The sequence below is a fragment of the Rhinolophus sinicus genome, linkage group LG02 (assembly GCF_036562045.2).
Source record: "Rhinolophus sinicus isolate RSC01 linkage group LG02, ASM3656204v1, whole genome shotgun sequence".
NCBI lineage: Eukaryota > Metazoa > Chordata > Mammalia > Chiroptera > Rhinolophidae > Rhinolophus > Rhinolophus sinicus.
The window spans coordinates 1140962-1163108 of NC_133752.1; the positions used below are offsets into that span (position 1 = coordinate 1140962).

The window sequence follows — 22147 nt, forward strand, 5'->3', positions numbered from 1 at the left end:
TTTCCGTTGTGTTGAGGCAGCTGTCTCAGAAGTCACTCGGGGGCCCGGGTTCCTTGCAGCACGCTGCTCCCCAATCCTCCAGGACCCCGTTAGCATTCGCACGGTTGGAAAGGAGACATTTCAGGTTCCGACTGCAGGGAAGGCAAGAGGCCAGCTAGGAAGCAAGCTGGGTTGTCCTCGGGTCCACCCTGGACCAGGACACACCACCTGCGCATATCCCACTGACAGCAGCAGGGAGACTGAGCCATGTCGGCTGATCGTGTGACTCAGGAGGAAAGACAGACTCGGGGGTGGGGGACGGGTAATCTGCCAAAAAGGCCTTTGGAGCAACACAAATGCCCGTGACTGGGAAGTGAGAAGAGGTTGTCCTAAGTCCGGATCATGGTTACCTCTGAGCAGGGAGAGGGTTTTACTCAGAAGGAAATTTTGAGGTACTGGCAATATAAGTGGTAGTTACATGATGTCCTCATTATATTAATTCACTAAGCTGGAATTTCAGTGTTTTCACAGCAAAGGTTTTTTTCTTTTTTTTGAAGATTTTATTGCGGAAGGGGAACAGGACTTTATTGGGGAACATTGTGTACTTCCAGGTCTTTTTCCAAGTCAAGTTGTTGTCCTTTTAATCTTAGTTGTGGAAGGTGCTGTTCAGCTTCAAGTTGTTCTTTCAGTCTTAGTTGTAGAGGGCGCAGCTCAGCTCCAGGTCCAGTTGCTGCTGTTAGTTGCAGGGGGTGGAACCCACCATCCCTTAAGGGAGTCGAGGAGTCGAACAGGCAACCTTGTGGTTGAGAGTTCACTGGCCCATGTGGGAATCGAACCAGCAGCCTTTGGAGATACGAGCACAGAGCTCCAGCCGCCTGAGCCACCAAGCCAGCCCCAGCAAAGGGATTTTAAATAAAAGATCAATCTTGCTGCAAGAAGCTAAACAGTCCAATCCTTACTGGATGTGTACCTCAACATACATACCTCAGTTAGTCTGGCAGATCAGAAAATGAGACCCCAAGGTGACATATAACATTGATAATGTAGTGTTTGTAAAAGCAAATAACTATAGTTTATTTCCACTGATTTCTGAGTTCAATTTTGATATTTATCGGGTATTAAATGGGCTTTCAGCAATTAAATGCTGATTTACAGTATTTTATTTTTAAGACACAAGGATTTGACGTAACAACAGCTCAACATCTGACAAGAGTCCAGGAACCACTAGGTCTCAGGTCCAGCATCATTCATCAGTAACCCACCAGCAATCCAACTTTCATCCAAATTCTACAAAGTAAGAATAAAATTGGTGGGACCCTGTGGCAGACTCTACGGTGGCCCCACGGCCCCTGCCTCCTAGTATTCATGCCCTGTGACTCCCTCCTCTTGAGTGTAGGCGGGATGTGTTGACTCACTTCTAATCATCAGAACAAAACAAAGGTGTTAGGATGTTTGTGATTATGCTACATAAGACTGTAATGTCAGTCTCGCTAGGGACACACAATCTTGCTGTCTTTGAAAAAGCTGCTAGACAATGAAACGCTGCCTTATGGAGAGAACCGGAGAAAGGAACTGAATTCTGCCAAGAACCCTATGAGCTTGGAAGCCAATGCGTCCCCATTCGAGCTTCAGATGAGACCCCAGCCCTGGCTGCGACCTGCACCGTAGCCCCACAGAGGACCTGGCTACGCTGTCCAGGCTCCTGATCCACAGAAACCATGAGATAACAAATGTGTGTTGTTTTCAGTCACTAAGTTTGCAGTTCTGGTGTTATGTAACAGCAGATAATAGAGTCCTTGTGAAAATCCACTATTTTTCCAAATCCAAAACACTTGACAGAAAACACCTTATCTTTTTTCATTATCTTCTCAATGCATTTGTGAAAACTAGTGTTTTTAACAGGATATTTTAAGAACATGACATGTTCGTGAGATGGGGTGACTGCCAGAAATTTTGCTCAACAGAGACTTACTCACATTATACTACCAGAGGCATTTCATTGTTCTTATCAGTTTTTGAAAGGAAGTACATTTCCACCTGTCAAGTGCACACTGCTCTTTTATTTTAGAAAGCCACGTATACAGGACAAAGGAGAAAGCTCTTTGATGTTTAAATATTTATCTTTCTTTACTATCCCCCACCACCATCATTCCTCCTAAAACACGATAGATTGCTAGGTATGTCGTCACACCCCAAAATTCTTACCAGTTCCTTTGCTAGTAACTCCTACTATAGTTAAGACACACAAGCAACAGATACCTGAATATGAACAGATCAAAATGCTAAGTGCTGCTGTATGTTAAGAAACCACATTTACATTTGTCAATAGTCTCCAATTATTTCATCTCATTATAATTATTCAATTATCTCACTCACTTATAACTTACTCTGTAGAAAACAAATTATTGGCCAAGACTTACAAATTTAAAATAAAACTGCTTTGCTAGTAAAAAAAAAAAAAAAAAGGTATCCCAAACACTTGTCACACTTGTAAACACGTCACTGCTTTTACTATTCTGTCATGATCCACTGATCTTTGCCACCTAACGGTTTACAAATTTCTATGGCAATGTAATACACATACTGTCAAAAACACTTCTCTTGGCTACCACACACAATAAGCAAATAGTCGTCCTCAGTATCCGCGGGGGGTGGGTCCCAGGACCCACAGGGATACCACAATCTGTGGACGCTCAAGTCCCTCACATAAAACGGAATACTGATGTGTAACCCACATTGGCATATAAGCGACAGCAGGTTATCCCACACGTCACTTCACTTGCGCGGCCTCAGTGTAGTGCTGGGCCTGTGATAAATTCAAGTTTGGCTGCTTCCTGGAACTTACTGGGATTTTTTTTTCCTAATATTTTCGATCTGCAGTTGGTTGGACCTGCAGATGCAAAAACCTGTGGATATGGAGGGCTGACTATACTATGTACAGGTTTAATGACGCCATAGCTCAGGCTGAAGCAACAGGCACGGTTAAACAGCTGGTCTGATTCAAAGGGGATGTCTGACAGAAATGTCCGGAACAGAAAGACAGTGTTACATTTTCAAAGCAATGAAGAGCTAAGAGAATGTTAGATTTAGTGAGCTCAGTCAGCAGTGAATGAGTACAGCGAGGGGGAGCTGGGCTCCATGGTTTGTAGGCAGGAGCTTCCTTACAATGTAAGTCCCACAGAGCAATTCTGCTCCATTTCACTTCCAAACCTTAGTCTGAAGAATTATTAACATTCAAATTAACAAAAGATAGGTTCATAAATTACTCACTCTTTTCACTCTCTCTCCAGTTCTTAGACTCCACTAAATCACCTGAATGCATAGCAGACATAATCTTCTGAGCAACACTGGAAAGTGGTATCTTACAGAGCTCAAAGCCTACAAATGCCTCAGAATTATCCATTTTCATAAATCCTAAACATAAAATAAACACAATACCCATATATTAATTTTGAAACTTCAAAATAAGAAACAAGTTATTTGAAAATGTTTATGTAGAGATTTTCATAAAAATTATTATATTAACAACCACAAGAAATAGGCATAAATCGTCTCCTTTAATACAGACAGCATAGTAAGAAAGCAACAGTTAGAGGCTCAACTGGGATGTTATGGTAAACAGGTAACAAAGTGAAGAACATATTTTCTAGGTAACCAGTTTTGAAGCAATTTATTGAAATACTTCCTGAGATTTCAAACAAATGGCTGTTATAATCCTCAAACATAAATAACACAAAAATTACTTTTAACTGACTTGCGTGATTATGATAGATACACAACCCAACATCCTTCCACTCGCACTGGCCCCCTGGGCTAAGGGGGTGAAGGTCTGCAAGGGACAGTGCAAATCATCAAGTAGCTGGTCAGACATCTAACATATCTGACACTAAACAGAATTTGCTAGTCCATGAGCAAGGAAACCAGGTCACATATTTTTTTCCACATTACTGGAGAAAAGAAAAATTTTAAGTATATTCTCTATACCAACGTAGAATAGGAAAAAAAAAAAAAGGAAAAAGTACCCATGAGGAGCTAAGAGCAAAATCTGACCAAATTTTTTGCCATGAAATTTTTAAGCATTTTAAGATCTACTTAATAAATTTTTAAATAATGTACAATTGGCAAAACATTTTTGTTTAATGGATTATAAAAATCATCAGGGGTCATGTTACCTAAACATACCCATTTTCTGATGGTGATAGCTGAAAAATTCCATAAAGACCACCTATAACGTAGTTTTTAGATATTAAGAGCAAGTAATCTAGTTCTAAAGCAAAAATATTCCTGAAAGTAATATATCTTACCTTTATAAAGCTTACATGGTAAGTAACACAGGCCATGTATAAATCAGGCACTAAGGAAATATTTGATGTAATAACTAATAAACTACTACAAATTATTTTATACCAACCCTTAAAATAATTTCTAATTGTCCAAATACTACACTTGTATCCCAACTAATAGCCCAACATTTAAGTGTTCTCACTCCAAAGAAGCTGATTAGAATAGCATTTTACATCTTTTGAGCAACCATGTCTATGGAATTCTGAAATTTCATTTAGAAGTCATTCATGTGGAAGTCATTCATGTAGAGTCACACACACTGCTGAGATCTGTCTTGCAGAAATTTTGAGTCCCCAGAACCCTGTTAAAATAAACAATGGGCCACGGAGACTTGACATTCATTGTGGTCTAAGTAGGAACATTAAGAATCTCAAAGTCTATAGCAAAAGATTAGGAGGGAATACGGGCAGAATTTGACTTTACAGTCAACTATGAAGGGACTTGGCTATTCCATATATTAAGGTCTGTAGCTTTAACAAGGCTGATTCAAAGTTCTACAGTTTTTTTAAATAGAAAATTTCTATTTCTAAAAAAATTAGTAGATATAACTACTAAAAAATATTTGCATTATATAATACAGTAGTGACCGCCTTATCCACGAGGGATATATTCCAAGACCCCCAGTGGACACCTGAAGCCACAGACAGTACCGAACCATATACACACTTTTTCCTGTACATACTACATACATATATACATACATAGATATATACATTCTCACTTACAAGAAGCACTTTATAGCTTCTCTTTGGCATATCCGAACTGCCCGCATCACTATTCTTGCACTTCGGGGCCATTAAGTACAGGAAGGGTAAGTTGGACACAAATACTGCAATACTGCAACAGTGGATCTAATAACCAAGACAGCTACTTAGTGACTAACAGGCAGGTCTTAAACAGCGTGATGACACTGGACAAAGGGAGGATAAAAGCCCCGAACAGGATTGAGCAGGTATGTGTGAGATTTCATCATGCTACTCAGAATGGCACACAATTTAAAACTTATGAATTGTTTATTTCTGGAATTTTCCATTTAATATTTTCAGACTGCAATGGACTACGGGTAACTGGAACTGCAGATAAGGGCGGGACTACTGTAATGCTTTTTCCCTATAAGCAAAACGTTAACAAGACTAAGTGCCACCAAGTAAATGTTCAAGTCATGTAAAGCACTGGTACTCTAAACAAACATGTTACCTAAGAAAAACACAAACTGATATAACACTTGAATTCATTCAATGTTCCATTGACCTCAAATTTAAAATCCTAGTAGTGGTTATTTGCTATATTCTCCTCCTAATACATAAAACATTAAGACAGAGCATATGTAGTAAAAATTCAGTTTTTAGTAATTTTCAATCTTTGAGACCAACGGCCTTAATCTTTGATTGCTTTTCTAAATTCTCCACAATCTCTTTCAGATAACCTTCATCTTTTAAAAAATATACATATAATTCTCTTTCCATTTGATGCAATTTGTTAGACGCCAAAATTTTTCTTTTTGTTTTCACATCAGCAAGAACATCAGTAAGAAGATGATTTAATTTATTCAGCTGAGATTCTACTTGATGAAACTGCTCCGTTAACTCCTAAAAAGAAAATAAAAATGCTTTTAATTCAAGAACTCTTTTTACAACAACAATTATAAATTTAAAATGTAATTTACAAGGAAAGAATATAAATGATATAATCATCACTCCCACAGTTTTAACAATAAGTGAAAATGAAAAATCCATAGGTTTAATATAAATTCTATGTAAGATCAATTGCAACAACTTCTGATAGGCAATTTTAAGTGATTCAAAACACACTCTTACTCCCTGAAGAAGACTTGATATGTAAAAACTGTTCTGCATATTCGTACATTCAAAAATAGTCCTGAATGCCTGCCACATGCCAAGCACTGTTTCAGAGACTGCAGATTATAAGAATAAACACCATCTCTTTCATGGAGCTTACATTGTGCTCAACTAATCAAACCTTATTTCAGCCTAATCTCTATTTATTCTAAACATAGGAGGTACAGAGAAAGCCTTGAAATAAAGCAATTACCAGTAAAAAAGAATTACCTCATCAAAAATCTCCATTTTTTTCTTTTTTTCACATTGTTATAGAAGATTAAAGTACATGTGACATTCAACAATCCTGACTTATCACGTCATTGTCCTGCTCAAGAACTTAGACATGCTGGACCCATCACATTTAATCAACTGAAACTCCTCACTTCCTAACATTAAAAGCAATTTTTTAACAAGTTTCCATGGCTTTCTAATTAAGTATTCTACTCCTATACAATTTCAGCCAGTACTACCAAAGAGCTTCTCAGAAAATCTGTAGTTCAAACTACCTCAGAACGTTCCAGAGCTTCTCAGCACAGGCCACAAGCATGGTAATCACGTGGGTGCCAGTTATGAATACCGATTCCTGTACCTTACTCTGTTCAAAGTTACTCAAACTCTGTGACAGGGCCAGAAAGCTACATTTCAACAGGCTCCCAGGTGATTCTAATGTGCAAGTTCAAGAATGACAGCTAACACCTGTCATAAAAGCCAGAGCGCAGTACTAAAACTGCATTTAAAAAAATATCAAGTATATTTACAATAAGTGGTCTCCCTTTGAGGAAAAACTTGGTAAACGCTAATACAATGAGAAACAATCTCACCTTTACTTTCAATACTAAAAACCTTTGTTAACAATTGCTAAAATAATACTCCTGCAGATACTGAAAAATATTCAACTTCATTAATAATAAAAATGTTAAGTTAAATTTGGATGGCATTTTGTACCTCACTAGGCTAGGGAAAACATTAAATAATGACATCCAATAAGATTATAGTGAAATCACCATATTTTAGTGATTCTAGGCTACAATCACATTTTAAAATATCCAAAACTAACATGCATTTTATAATCAAGAGTATCACGTCATTGTTATTGACCAGACACACATAAAGAATGCCGTATTACCGACATTAAAAAAAGTTTATAGTGGTAAGAACACTTAACATGAGCTGTCCCCTTCATGGATTTTTAGGAGTGCAGCACAGAACTGCGAAGTACAGCACAACGCTGTACAGCGGATCCCGAGAACGTTTTTCGTCTTGCACAACTGAAACTTTACACCTGCTTGATTAACAGCACCCTCTCATGTCCCCCTTCCCAGTCCCTGGTCACCACCTGTGCTATTCTCTGCCTCTATGATGTGACTATTTCAGGGATCTCATATAAGCAGAATAATGCATTGCTTGTCCTTGTGACCTTCTTCTACTTAGCATCATTTCTTCAAGGTTCATCCATGTTGTCACATACTGCAGAAGTTCCTTTTTTAAGGCTGACTAATATTCCACTGTATGTATATACATTTTCTCTATCCACCCCTCTACCGATGAACATTTAGGTTGTTCCCATATCTTGGCTATTATGAGTAGTGCTGCAAAAAATGTGGGAATGCTAGTATTTCTTTGAGATCCTAATTCCAATTCTTTTGGTTAAATATCCAGAAGTGGGATTGTTGGATCATATGGTAGTTCTATTTTTTTTTAATTTTTGAGGAACTTCCAAACTGTTTCCCACAGCAGCTGCAACATTTTGCACTCCCACTAACAGTGTACAAGAGTTTCAGTTTCTCCACATCCTCACAAACACTTAATGTCTTTTTCTTTTTTAAATAGCCATCCTAACAGGTGTGAGGTGATATCTCATTGTGGTTTAATGCATTCCCTTGATGATTAGTGACCCTGAGCATCTAGTCATGTACCTATTGCCCATTTGCATGTCTTCTTTGGAGAAATATCTGTTCAGTCCTTAGCCCACTTTTTAATCAGGTTATTAGTATTTTTTGCTATCATCAATATCCTTGATGTATAGTGTGGAAAAATACAGACCACTCTGAGTCAAAAAATAACACAGAAGAATTGAAACTGAATGTGAAGCTTTAGAAATACCCTATTTTAACTGGCTTATTTTTTTCTTTTATATTCAAGAGTGATATTACAAAAATCTAGGTCTATATGCACCTAAGAGGGATCTTTTAATAAGTATGAAATAAAAATTCTAAGTAAGAAAATATTGTCAGTTTAACTAAAAAAGCTTTTCCTTAGTAATTCATGAAATGACGGTGTACCACATGATCATTTCAATACTGCTGGTGGCATTGTAAACAGGTACAACTCCTTCAAAATGCAGTATCGCAAAAAACAAACACAAAAAAAAGTGTAGACTCAAGAAACCCAATAGTTCTACTTCCAAGAATTTACCCAAAGGAAAGTGTCCAACAAGAAGCTACATACACAAGATATACATGTCTTCCAAGAGCAATCAAAAGAAAATGAAGATTATCCAAGAATCCAACAATGGTGGATTGGCTACAGAACTTGACATGGTAATTACATCAACGGAGTACTGTAACATTAAAAACTAAGAAAATTATTTACAGTGAAATGTTTATTTCATAATGGTATATAAAAAGGAATAAAAAAGATATGTAAGTAAAGGTAAAAAGCATATACCTTGCAAATACTAGCCAAAAGAAAGATGACATAGAAATAGTAACATGAGATAAAAGAATATTAAGACAGAAAGCATAATAGGAATAGAGAGGGTCACTTTGTAATGCTAAATGGTTCAAGTCACTGCAATTAAATCTACCAGGATAATAACTCACTGCAATTTTAAACTTGGATATAACTTATAAAATAAATTCAAATATAAAGAAAAAAACTGGCACACAGCAGGCACTCAATAAACATTTACTGATTTAAAACAAAACAAAACAAAAAAAAACTGATAGAACTAGAAGGAGAAAATTTCAAATCCACAATCATATAAGACTTTTATACAACTATTTATTGGAACAAGACAAAATCAGTAATAGATTTAAAAAAAAAACCAAAACTAATCACCGATATCACTTCATACCCATTAGTATGGCTATTACATATTTTTTTAAAACGGAAAATAAAAGTGTATGCAAGGATAAGGAGAAACTGGAACCCTTGTGCATTGCTGGTGGGAATGTAAAACGGTGGCGCTGCTGTGGAAAAGTTAGGGAGTTCCTCGAAAAGTTAAACATAGAATTATCGGGGCGGCCAGATGGTTCAGCTGGTTAGAGCACAAGCTCTGAACAACAGGGTTGCCGGTTTGATTCCCACAGGGGCCAGTGAGCTGTGCCCTCCACAACTAGACTGAAGACAATGAGCTGCCACTGAGTTTCCAGAGGGGCGGCTGGATGGCTCAGTTGGTTAGAGTGCAACGTCTCAAAAAAAAGGTTGCCGGTTCAATTCCCGCATGGGATGGTGGGCTGTGCCCCTGCAACTAAAGATTGAAAACGGCGACTGGACTTGGAGCTGAGGTGCACCCTCCACAGCTAGACTGAAGGATAACAACTTGGAGCTGATGGGCCCTAGAGAAACACACTGTTCCCCAATAAAATAAAATAAAAAACACAACACATAAAATTACCATATGATCCAGCAATTCTACTCCTAGACACACACTAAAAAAGAAATGAAAACAGGGACTCAGATACTTGTACACCAATGTTCATAACAGCATTATTCACAACAGCCCAAAGGGGAAAACAGCCCAAGTATCCTTCAACAAATGACCAGATGAACAAAATATGGCATATACATACAATGCAATATTACTCAGCCATAAAAAGGAATAAAATTCTGACACATGCTACAATGTGGATGAAACTTACGAACATTATACTAAGTGAGATAAGCCAAACACAAAAGAACAAACGTTGTATGATTCCACTTCTATGAAGTACTAAGAGTAACTGAATCCAGAGACTGAAAGTGGAATAGAGGGACTGAAGAAGATGAAAAAGTTCTGGAAATGTACAGTGGTCACGGTTGTATGACACTGGGAATGGACGTAACGCCACAAAATTGTATACTGAAAAATGGTTAAAACTGAAAATTCTTAACATTTTGTATGTTTTATCACAAAAAAATTTTTTTGCTTACTGGAATAAAAATTATTAAAAAAAAAAAATCACAAGCTTTCCTGTTTCAAGAAAAAGTAGTCTAGTTATTCAGATCAATCCTCCCATAGGAAAAAAATATAAAAGGCTAAATGAGATATTTAAAAAAAAAAAAATCAAACAAAACAAAAGCTTCCTAAAAACAACAAAGAGATAACAAGACATCAAAAGGAACTACAAGTCCATAAAACAACCCAGATTGGTAAGGGAGCCCAGCAGCAGCTTTACTCTAGGGCAACTGCCAATCCTAGAAAATTAGAACCTATGATTCTTGACTCACAAGATGAATGGGAGAAAAAGAAAAGTCCAAGGTCTACGGAAAGTGTGGACTCAAACAGGAGACCCTGTTCACAATAAGCTAACAACTCAAAGGACACCAACGATCTTTTTTTATAACTTTTATTCATTTAAGCGTGTTTTTCCAGGACCCATCAGCTCCAATTCAAGCAGCTGTTTCAATCTAGTTGTGGAGGGCGCAGCTCACAATGGCCCATGTGGGGAATGAACCGGCAACCGAGTTGTTAAGAGCACCGCGCTCTAACCAACTGAGCTATCCGGCCGCCCCAACTCCAACAATCTTAAGATCAGGATGGCCCAGAAGTGCAAGAGCCCTTGGCTAGAATTAGAGCCCAGACAGGAATCACCTAGGTCCTCTAAAGACTCGTGGACTTTGAACCCAGTTTAAGGTTCAGAAGTGGCAGTGCCCATACTATCTAACAAAACAGACATGAAGGCAAAAGCACTGCAGGATCATTTTTTTTTTAATGTTAAGAGGCTCCCTTCACCAGAAAGACAAGTGTCTGTATTGCCTCAATAAATGGTGATGGGACAATTTGGTTATTCATAGGGGAAAAAATAAATAAATAAAATTAGAACTCTACGTCATACATAAAAATAAAGTCATAGTGGATCAAAACCTAAAATTAAACATACCTTAAATAAAAGATATCATGATGTTAAGAGCAAACCTTAAGAAGACATACACAACAAGATATAAAAAGGACAAATCATAAAGAATGATAAATGACATCAAAATTAAAATACTAAAAAAAGCCAAAACCAAAAAACTATAAAAAGACAAGCCACAAATAGGGAGTAAATATATTTAACACACATTACTGATAAAGGATTGGCATTTAAAATATATAAATAACTCCTACAAAGGATTTTTTAAAAATAATCTAAAACAGGCAAAGGAGACAGAAGTAATTTTCAGAAAAAAGATGAATGGCCAGTAAACAACAGAAAGGAACCAATGGGATGCTATTTTGTATGCACAGACTGAGAAATGCATAAATCAGACAATGCTGTGATGAAAAGGATGTGGATAAATAACATCTTAGGACACTGCTAAGTACACTGCTGGTACAATATGGTACAACTGCTTTGGAAAATAATTTGATGTACCCTGTAGAAGTGACCCTGTGACCCAGAATTCCACTCCTGAGTGACAGTGTGTGTACACGCACATGCATGTGCAACTGGGAGACATGTAACAAGACTGTCCATAGCAGTATGATCTATAGTAGCAAAAACTGGAAATAACCTAAATGTCTGTCAACAGAACAGATAATTAAATTATGGGATTTCATACAGTGGAATACTAACTATATCAAAGAGAAAACCAAGAATGAACTACAGCTTTGTATACATCAACATGGATGAATCTCAAAATCATATTAAGAAACAAGCAAGTTACTGAAGAATACATACAATACCATCTATGTAAAGATGAAAAACACATTAAACAATATAGTCTAGAAATATATATATGTAATAGAACTACAAGTAAGAGCAAATGATAAAATTAAGCATAGTAGTTACTCCTTAAAGAAGAGAGGGGAACGCTATTAGGAGGACATGCTGTCACTAAGCATATACAGAGTATTTTAAAAATATAAGGACAATTCTCTAAGACAGGTGAAAAAATACAGGGGTGGTTTTATTATTATTTTTTAAATTCTTAGCATAAGCATTACATATTTTCATATATCTAAAATATTTTATAAGTCTAAAAAATTCTGTGTACACTATCAAAACTATCTGAAAAACTACAAGTTATAAAAAAGTAAACTTTGTATTAGGGCAATGGGATGTGGGGTAGTATTTTCCTCAAGTTAACATTTTCTCTAGTATCTTTTACAATGAACATTATTTTTTAAAGCATTTTTAATTACTACGGCAAGCACCCACCTGATCGCTAAGCAAAAGCTGGTTTCCTCCTTGATACAAAGCATCGCAAAGCACGTCCACATCATTATTCAGTTTGGACACAAAGAAATAATGTTCTCTAGCAGATACTGCCAACTGATCTTGTACTAAAGAAACATCCTGTTTTAATTTCTCAGCCATTTCCTCCATTTTTCCATGGGTTATAAACAATTCTTTTTTCTTATTCTCTCCTTCTAAAAGTTGATAAAGCCTAAAATGTGAAAATAAAAAATTAGAAAAAAAAATCCTTAAGTCAGTAGTTTTCAAAATTACAATCCACTATATTAAGGCGTCTTTGGGATGGTTAACAACTTAAAAAATATTAATCTGTCTGCTGCCAAATCAAGTAACTGAAAACATTCCAATTAAAATACTATCTCATTAGAGAAATACATACTCTAATTATTGTATCTGAACCCCCAGTTTCCCATTTTCCCAAGTTTTAGATATAAAATTCTTTTTTACTTTAACTGACATTAACTTACTTCAAAGAAAGTACATTTCAGATACCTCGCAAGAAAACACTTCTTTTACAGATATTAACTGTGCTGTAGCAGAAACAGCAACGAACTTTAGAAGCCCTAGGTCTGAGTTCTGGCTATTATGTGAAACCTGGATCAAGTCAACCTCTGAGAGTTAATTTTCACATCTTAATATCTACCTATTTTAAAGGACTGTGGTGGATTTAAAAACAAAAATTGAAAATATAAAAAAATGTAAAAAAAATAGAGCTACATAAATAGTAATAGTAAACTTGTTCCTCCAGTCTTGTTCATATTTGGTTGACAAATTAAATTCTTGATGAGCCATGAGGTCACTTTAATACTTAAAACATTAATGGCAGAAAAATCCTACCAGGCAAATGGAAAAATGAGAGGCAGCACCTTCTACACACATCTGACAAAAAAGGGTCTGCTCTTTTGCTTAGAATTAATGTGTGTGTGTGTGTTTTAATTATTAGGTTAGTGCAAAAGTAATTGCGGTTTTTGCAATTATTTTTAACTGTTTAAAGTGCAATTAGTTTTGCACCAACCTAATATTTTAACAAGTTGCAACAGACTTCCTAAAACTAGCTCAAGCCCAAGGCTGACAATTTTGTTCCTGAGATGTGACAACAGAATTCTAGAGGGCGCCATTCACATAGGTCCTGACGTCAATGCCACCCTCTGAAACTGCAACGAGGCAGCCCTATCTACGCCCCTCATTTCATTAAGAAAACAAAAGGATTAGATGATTTTCCTCTCGTCCTGGAGAAAAATCAGTAGGATCCAGGTTTTTTAGGCCTTTGACTACTCTAACCATCCAATTTCAGAATCCTCATACCATCAATTGCTTAGACATCCAGAAAAGGTGGGAAACAACATTCATTCTCATCAACTAACCTGACTAGACACAGAATTGAAGTCTTCCTCTCTACTGTCACCTTCTCCAAATGCAATTCTCTGCCCAGTAATACCTACTGTACACTAAGCTGTACTCAAACTTCCTGCTGTAGTTCAACTTCTGCCCCAAATCTCAAACAGAGCATCTAAATAAAGGTGCCTAAACGTAGGACCTTGTATATATTCAATTCCTCCAACCCATCCACCTCAGCTCTACAGTAACTACTTCCAGATTTAACATGAAAGGAAAAGGGAGCAAAAAGGAAAAAGAGGCATAGAAAAGTGGGAGAATAGAAAGGCCAAAAGTGGAGTACAAAGAATTTTTTAAACTTCCACAATTTCAGTTCAAGCTCTCTCGTATTTTACAAAACAAACAAAAAAATATTAAAATGAAGCATACCTGTGAGCAGAATAATCCCTGCTATCAATGGTGTTCCTTGGATTTATCTGATGAGATATTGATGGGTCTGCTAGCATTTCTAATCGCTGGTGGAGCTTCATATTACTTTGACTAAGTTCTTGAACCAGATTTTCAAGTTGACGGTGTATGTCCCAGTGCTTTCTTGATTCAATTTCATATGCTAACTGCAGAAGTTCAAATGATGCCTTTTGCTTTATCAACTGATTTAAAACTAACTCTTGTCTTGCTGTATAATAGTCTTGTTTAGCAATCTGCAGATCAAAATCTCCCTTTACAACTGGCATATTCAATAACTGGGCATTCTCTTTTACCACAGCAGGCAAGCTTCTGTCTTTTATACGAGTAATTTGTTCTTCAAGTTTCAGAATCTCACTGTTCAAGCTAGAAATTTTAGCATCCAAATTATCTTTGCCAAGAGCCTATAAAAAGAAAGCAATTACATTTCAAACTGTATATATAATGCTCAAGTAGTTTAAAAATTATTTTCACTTTCCATTTTAGGTTATCAGATAACATGCTCACTAATAAAAAATAATCTCGTGTTAGCAAAAGACAAAATCACAATTGAAAAAGGAAAAATATGGACTAAGACAAGGGTAAAGCCAGTATAAACTGCTAAATTTTAATGCTATTACTACCACATGTACACATAGTAATTAATGGCTACCAAAATAGAGATCTTGTCATGCTTGTCTTAATCAATAAAAATTATTAGCACTACTGATTGCAAACATATGTTATTTAAGTTTTTCTTAAAATTAAAATAATCTCAGTAGCTATTCTCCTAGTCTGTCAGCTGACTGTAACACCTCCACAGAATGACAGGACTTCATACATTATTCCGAAGTTTGTCAGTGACACTGACTTGGTGTTGGTGTTCAGTTTCACAAAGTTGTATTTTTACTCAACTACATAGCAGTTACATTACCAAGAAAGCGATTTTTCCAGGACAGCAGATGGGTATCTGCAATACACCTATACATTCTCAACAGAGAATCAGGATTTCAGTCCCCTGAACTAGACCTCTGAGTTCATTAGCACCATGCTCCGGTCAGGGCAAACAAGGCAGAATACCCAGGCACAGCAATAAGGTTATTTACCCACACATCGTAAAGGGAATTTCAGTGTCATCTGTATCTGAGCCAATACAAACGTCAAATTCAGAATGCACAAGTACTTTTGTTTAAAATTAGATAATGTGGTTGGGGTTACAATTCCTAATTCTGCCCTCCACTAATATGAAGACCTGTTTGTATGAAATGATTTATCAGACTAAGCACTGAACAATTGATTTATTATATCCCCCTTTCTAAATATCAATATTCTATCCCCCATTGCTAACAATTACAATATGAATCCAGCCTCATGTCTCATGCTTACCTTGCTAGTGAGGCTGTGAAGATTTTCCTCTGCCCATTTTATACTTGACTTCATGCTCAAATTACTCGCTTTCAAGTGAATTAACTGATGTTGAGCACAAATGTATGCTAGCTGCAGCCTAGCCATCTCTAGCCATCTCTCCTCAAGGATTTCTTGATTATCACAAATAGATGGTGCTTGTATATCTAAAAGTTGAAAATTTTCTTCATTTGAACTTTCAACTACTTCATGTACACCCTGGAAGAACTGATTTTTAGTATATAAAGTTAATGCTGCTGTGCTTTGCTCTTCTTGGCCTAGGTATTTTTCCAAAGAAAACTGAGATAAAAACACCCGTGGATTTGTCCCTTGACCCAAATTAGAACGTCTGAAGAACATCATCAATTTTGCAACTCCATCTGTAAGAACCTGAAGTTCATTCTTGATCTTAGTATTCACAGCATTTAGAATTCCTTGACTCTGCTTCAGCTTTTTAGTGGCTTCTTCTTCTTTAGCATTTAACTTCAGAGATTTGTGGTTAGTTACCGAAGCCATCAACTGGCCTTTATTACGTCGCTGAATTTTAAGGTTCTTTAATTTCTGCAGAGTTTGAACCTCAGCCTCTAATTTCTCTAGCTCTTTGTCATCCAGGGTCGGTGTCTTCAAATTAGAAGTTTTACAGGTTTTAAGAACTTCATCCAATGCTGCTCCTTCTAGAATAGGCTTGCCTGATTTTTGAAGAATGCCAAAAGCTTCCAATTCTTCTTCAGACAATACATTCTGTTCATTCACATTTCCACAAAACCACTTCAAAAATGACTCATCTTCAACAGTCTCAAACAACCAGTCAAAATCTTCCCCATTAAGAATATCAGCTTTGGGATAGTCAATTTTTTTTAATGTTTCCACAAAATCTTTTCCACAACTCATGGTTTAACTACCCAAATTTCTGTAAGTGATATGGGTTTATGGTGTTGGATTTAGAAAATAAATCCAAATATAAACAAAACTAATTTTATGTTAAGTCCATAGAGAAGGGGAAAAATATTTTTAGAGTCTATGATTTCTCCTAGGGGGGAAAAGACAAGTATTAGACCACAAATAAGGTGACCATATTTTTAAAAGGACAATACAGATAAGTATCAAAAAATATATGGTACCATCTAACCCAGAGGTAGTTGTAGCTGAAATGTTTGATGAAGATGAAACAAACAATAAGGGTATTACCGTGTTTTGCCGTGTATAATACGCACCCACGTTTTTGGCACAAACTTTCAGGGGGAAAAATATTTCTTTTAATTTTTTACTACTACCATGTACAATGCACATCCTTATTTTTATTTGGGCAAAATAGTGTGCATTGTACACGGCAAAATACGGTACTTAGAACACTGCAACAATAATGAAAACCTAGTACGGTGAAAGTCTTATTTTTTCCAAACATAAAAATGGTTTACAATATGTTATATTTTATTGAGCATTAGCTCAGCTTTTAATTCAAAATAAACAAGTCCAAGCCATGATGTGGTTAAGCTGCCTCTCTTCCCTGCCCTTCCTAAGAAAATAAAAATAAACGTAAGTTTTTGAGAAAAGTCAACTAAATATTTACCTCAATCAGTCAATTACCATCCGCCATTCGCTCAAGAATCACTGTCCAGAAAGGATCAACCTAGTGCAGAGAAAATCAGGTTTAAGGTTGAAGAACTGAGCAATCATTAAATAAAAACATTTCAGACATGCTACTTTTCAACAAAGGCACCACTGAGTAATGCACGACGATTTAACTAATCGAACTTCGGTGACGGTGGTTAAGTCGTACAGACAGATTAACCGTAAACCTAACAGATTCGCACCAAAATCTCTGGTTGTTTTTTGTGTCATTCAGTCACGAAGCGTCTGCTGTTAATAAGACACACGTCCACAAAAACCACCACGTCGGCGTCAAAGACAAACTGCATAAGCGCCGTCAGGTGACGGACTGACTCCGCAGAGCTCGGGCGCGTCGGCCCGCGTCCCCACCGCGCCTCAGGGACAAAGCTGCCCCGGCCCCCGGGGCCCCCGCCCCTCACCCGAGGCCCCCTCGCTCTCCCACGCGCCCCAGGCCCCAGCCGGCCGGGCTCCCCGCCCTGCGGCAGCGACTCGCGCGCCTGAAAGGAGTCCCCAGGGGCTCCCACAAGCAGGGGCAGCCGGGTGGTCGGCGCCGCTCCAGAACTGCAAGGCCGGTGCCATTTACCTCAGGAACCACCGCTCGCGCCAGCTCCGCAACCCAACGCCCCGCTCCGCGCCTCGCACTGCCTCACGGGAGCCCCGTCACTGCGCTCGCGCCGAAGGCTCAGCCGGGGCCGCGGGGGTGGGGGAGGAATGACCGTTTGCGCAGGCGCGGTATCGGACGAAGCGGGGCTGAAGAAGGCGGGCGTCTACTTGCAGGAAGCGAGCTGATTGGCTCTCTTCCGCGGGGGCGGGGCCGAGGCGCGCGTGGGGCGGGACTGGGCCACGCGAGGGTCGCCTCGCGGGGTGGGGTCGGACTCGGGCTGCGGGCAGGGCCTTGAAGCCCTGCACCCGTTTGCTGTGTGGTCGGCTCCAGGACCGGCTTTCCCTCCCGGTTCAGCTTCCTGCCCTCCTGTACCCCAAACCCCTAAAGCAATCGGAGTAGTGTTTGGTGGTCTTAAGGCTTCGCTGTTATGACTCGCTTTACAATATTTTACGATGAACGTTTATTTTGCAAAAGCAGTTTGAGGGTCAGGCTGACTTCCTCCACAATCCCATTTTCAAAATTAACTTTTAAAGACGTTTTAAACTCAAGATGAAACATCATTTCCGAAGAGGATGCCGGAAGCAGGCCATGTGTAGTCAGCGAAGGAAGGATTGCTGAAATAAGATTGCGAAGTTCTGTGCACATCTGGTTGATTACAGTCCAATGGAATAAGACCTTTTGGGTTCTCATCTGTATTGGACGGAATTAATTTGCATCTCTACCAGACAAAAGTCATTTTTATTTACCAGTCTTCTACAAATCAATGCCTAAATATGCAAGGTTTGGATCCTCGTCCTTCCCACATAGTTAGTGCTCCTGCCACCCCCGCATCAAATGACTAAGATACCTTATTAGACAACGTCCTAGTCTCCAGTGACATTGGAAGGGCAGAAGTCTTTATGGATATTTTTAAAAATTATTTTTAGGAGAGGGAAAAAATGTCCTAAGGCAGACATCACGAATTAATCGTCAGTTGCAATACTTCCTATTAATTTGTTTTACTTTTTTTAACTTTACTTTTTTACTCGCCTGTTCTAAAAGACAATAAAACTTAAAATGATCTGAAAAATAAACATTACAGGGGAAAAAGTTTACAGGGCGGTGCCCGGCCTGAAACGGGGCAGGGAGTGGGTCCTGCTGGTGAGCTGAGAGGCTAGGTCAGAGCCCCTGGACCAGGAGAAGCCCCTCAGCCAACCATGGGGGCAGGCACTGGGAGGCGGCACGTTGTGCAGCAGGAGACAGGAGCTGAGCTGGCTTGTAGGGAGGAAGTGAGGCAGTGCAGACAGTGCCTTCAAGAAATTTTGCTGAGGAGGCAAAGATTGAAGGAGAGAGAGCAAGAGAAGGAGCAGAATGACATTAGATGGGGGGTGGGAGTGCAGAGCTGAGGGGAGGGTTTGGGTTTTGTTTTGTTTTAAGATGGGAGGAACTTGAGGATATTTATGGACTGTGAGGAGGAACTTAGAGGACCAGAAGATGCGAGAAAGAAAAGGGGCTACTTTATAGAAAGATCCCCAATGACAGGAGAATGAGACCCCCAAGCACCCAAGGTGGTCGGGAAGCCCACTTTTCCTAGTGACTCCTGGGTCATATCCTGGGCCCACAAATTCTCCATATGATTTTGAATGACTGACTTTGAAAGATGTTTGTGGGGTCAAAAAAAACAACAACATAAAAATATAAAGTAAAAATCACAATGATATTGTCTCCCAGAGTACAAATGACAAACACAATAGGTTCAACTATACAGACTTGGAAACTTTTCTTTGAAAAGTTGACTTACTAGGGCATTTCAGCTCTTGAGATTGCATTTGGAAGTTAAGAAAGCAAATATGTTACACTTACTTCCAGGACAAGCTCTTTCCTCCGATCAAAGTCATATAGGGTTTTAATGGGGTACTTGCAGAGTCAAAAGAGAAAGGGAACTGGGGGATGAACCTCCCCCAGAAAGCCCAGGAGAATGGAGTGGAGGAAATAGACCTAAACACAAAGCTGGAAGCATCACGTAGTTTTGTTTTCTTTTTCTCTTTTTCTCCTTCCTGCAGGACTCTTTTTCTCCCACTGATATTAAAATGTACTTTATGTTTTGGACGATGTCTTTTTACATGGGTTCAAACTGTAGTCTGATGTTAAAGATCATTTTTTTGTAGCTGTACTTTCAGTGATGGTGGCCGGACTCCATTCTTCAAGCAGTAGGGACTGGGGGCCGCGTCCAAGCGGAGGAGTGACAACAGAGTTATGTTAGCAGCTTGATTCTTCAGGGACAAAAGTGACAAAAGGTGGCAAGACACAGATGAATGGAGGCTCCAATGCACTGGGGAGAGGAGGAACGAGCTGTCTCAGGGTACCCAGGGCAGAGACCTCCCTGAGGGCAGAAGCCTGGGGCCTGCTGGCCAGAGAAGCCTGGATGACTCCAGGTTTCCAACTGAGCAAGAAAGTGGCACTCCTTCTTTGCATGCTTCCTATTCTGAAGAAAGCAGAAGATAAGGCTTGCACTGCGGGGTTGGAGGAGAGTGGGTGAAGAGTGAGTCTGTCTTCCATCATGTTGACACTCAGGTGGCAAAGGTGAAAACTCACTCCTCAAACTCCAGAGCTCACTAAAATGGCCCTGCGGGTTGGGGGGTGCGGAAAGTGGCAGCAGAGGGGCTTGGGAGGGGGGATGCGGTCTCAAAAAGAGCCTTTGGACAGGCTGAGAAGAAGGCAGGGAGGCACGAGGAGTTTAGAACCACTTGGAGCTAAACAGGCAAGTGGCATAATCCCATTCGCCTTCTGGAAAGATCCCTGTGGGGCCAGGGTGTCCTGGGGGCCTGGCTCGGGACTGGGAATGGAGGAAAGGAAACAATGCTGCTGATTAGCCCAGATGAGACCAGCTCCCAATTTGGGTGGCCATAATTCCAACAAAAATGTGATGGGAAGGGGCACCGGAGACTCAGGGCCCGCTTCCCAGAGGGGGCTGCAAGCTGAGGATGGGGTGGTGGGTGCTGAGGGCAGCAAAGGCAGGAGTGTGTTGAATTGAAAGTATAGGAGTGGATGAACAAACCAAGGCACCCGGAGCTGATGGGGGCAACAAGACTATCCGAGCTTATTCTTGCTGCCAAGAAGACAGAGGCAGGTGTCCCATTTTGGAGCGTGCTTGCTATAAACCAGGCCTAGAAGGTGGGGATGGAATGTAGCGAGAGGGGCTTCCCAGAGGACCAGGGTCAGACCTTTTGGTGGGTGACCTGGGGAAGGTGGGTACCTTCCCTGAGCTTCAGTTTCCTGCCTGTGACATGGGCCAGTGTGAGCGTGTCAGGTGCTAACTACATCAGGGCTTAGCACAGCTCCTGGAGCCCTCAGGCCTCAGTACATAGTGGTGATTTTAAGTCAGTAACATTTGGAATTCAAATGGCCCCCTTTACATTCCCAGTAGGAAGTCCCCTGTGTTCTAGGGGTGCCCCCAGGGGGAGTCACACAGACTCCAAAGGCCAGAGTACTGCTGCCTGCTGCTCCCTGATGGAGGAGAAACTCAGATCCTCTCCCACAGACACCCTCAATCCTGCAGGTCCCTGCAAGCCATCTCCGATGTGCTGTGGCCCCATGTCCAGTGTGGCAGCCCTGGGCTCCCAGGACAGCCCATCACTCCAGGTGGGCATTTCCTTCCTGTTAACTGCTGGGGCTGCGCTGGCTATTCCATACCCCTCCCCACACTACAGTCCCTGATGGCGGGAGGCAGAGGCCATGCCTAGGACATTCTGGGGACACTGAGGACAGGTCCAGGGAGGGTTTCTCAGAGAACCAGCAGCCACTGTATGGGACGGCACATGGAGGCAGGCCAAGGGCACCCACCAAGGGCACCTGGCTGGCATGGAGTGCCCTAAGGGCCAAGCTGTCTTCATGAGTCAGTGCTCAGCCACAGGGCCAGAGGCAGTCTGAGTGACAGCAGAAGAGCTCCTGGTTAGCAAACAGGCATGTGTGTGTGGGGGGGGTCGTGGGGGTTCCACCTTCATTCAGCTCCAGGTGTGACTGTCTAGGAGACACCAGTGACCGGAGGGTCTCAGTGGTGGCCGGCCAGCAGGTGCGGGAAGACCATGACCATCGGACTGGGTGTCCCAGAAAGCAAAGGCACGGGCGGGGCGGCGAGGCTCCAAAGGTGGCCAGTTGGCTCAGGCCCCCTACAGAGGCCGAGGGGAGGAGTCAAACACAGTGATGGAAAGAACTGGAAGCCAGAG

The 22147-nt window shown here is 40.0% G+C and overlaps 1 protein-coding gene across 2 annotated transcripts in view; it reads right to left on the reverse strand.

Annotated features, from left to right (window-relative positions):
* HAUS3 (HAUS augmin like complex subunit 3) overlaps window positions 1-22024 on the reverse strand; it is a 141624-nt gene extending 119600 nt beyond the window's left edge. Inside the window, exons 1-6 of one of the 2 annotated variants that reach the window (XM_019711531.2) lie at window positions 17922-18058; window positions 17298-17357; window positions 15710-16757; window positions 14309-14748; window positions 12509-12737; window positions 3518-5912 (exon numbers count right to left, since the gene is read on the reverse strand). In XM_019711531.2, coding sequence (XP_019567090.2) covers window positions 5679-5912; window positions 12509-12737; window positions 14309-14748; window positions 15710-16618 — 1812 coding nt within the window. In that variant the 5' untranslated portion in view covers window positions 16619-16757; window positions 17298-17357; window positions 17922-18058 and the 3' untranslated portion in view covers window positions 3518-5678. Of the gene's footprint in view, window positions 1-3249; window positions 3394-3517; window positions 5913-12508; window positions 12738-14308; window positions 14749-15709; window positions 16758-17297; window positions 17358-17921 lie in introns of those variants that run through there. The other variant, XM_074320283.1, reaches the window with a different exon arrangement.
* Window positions 22025-22147: the final 123 nt, after the last annotated feature.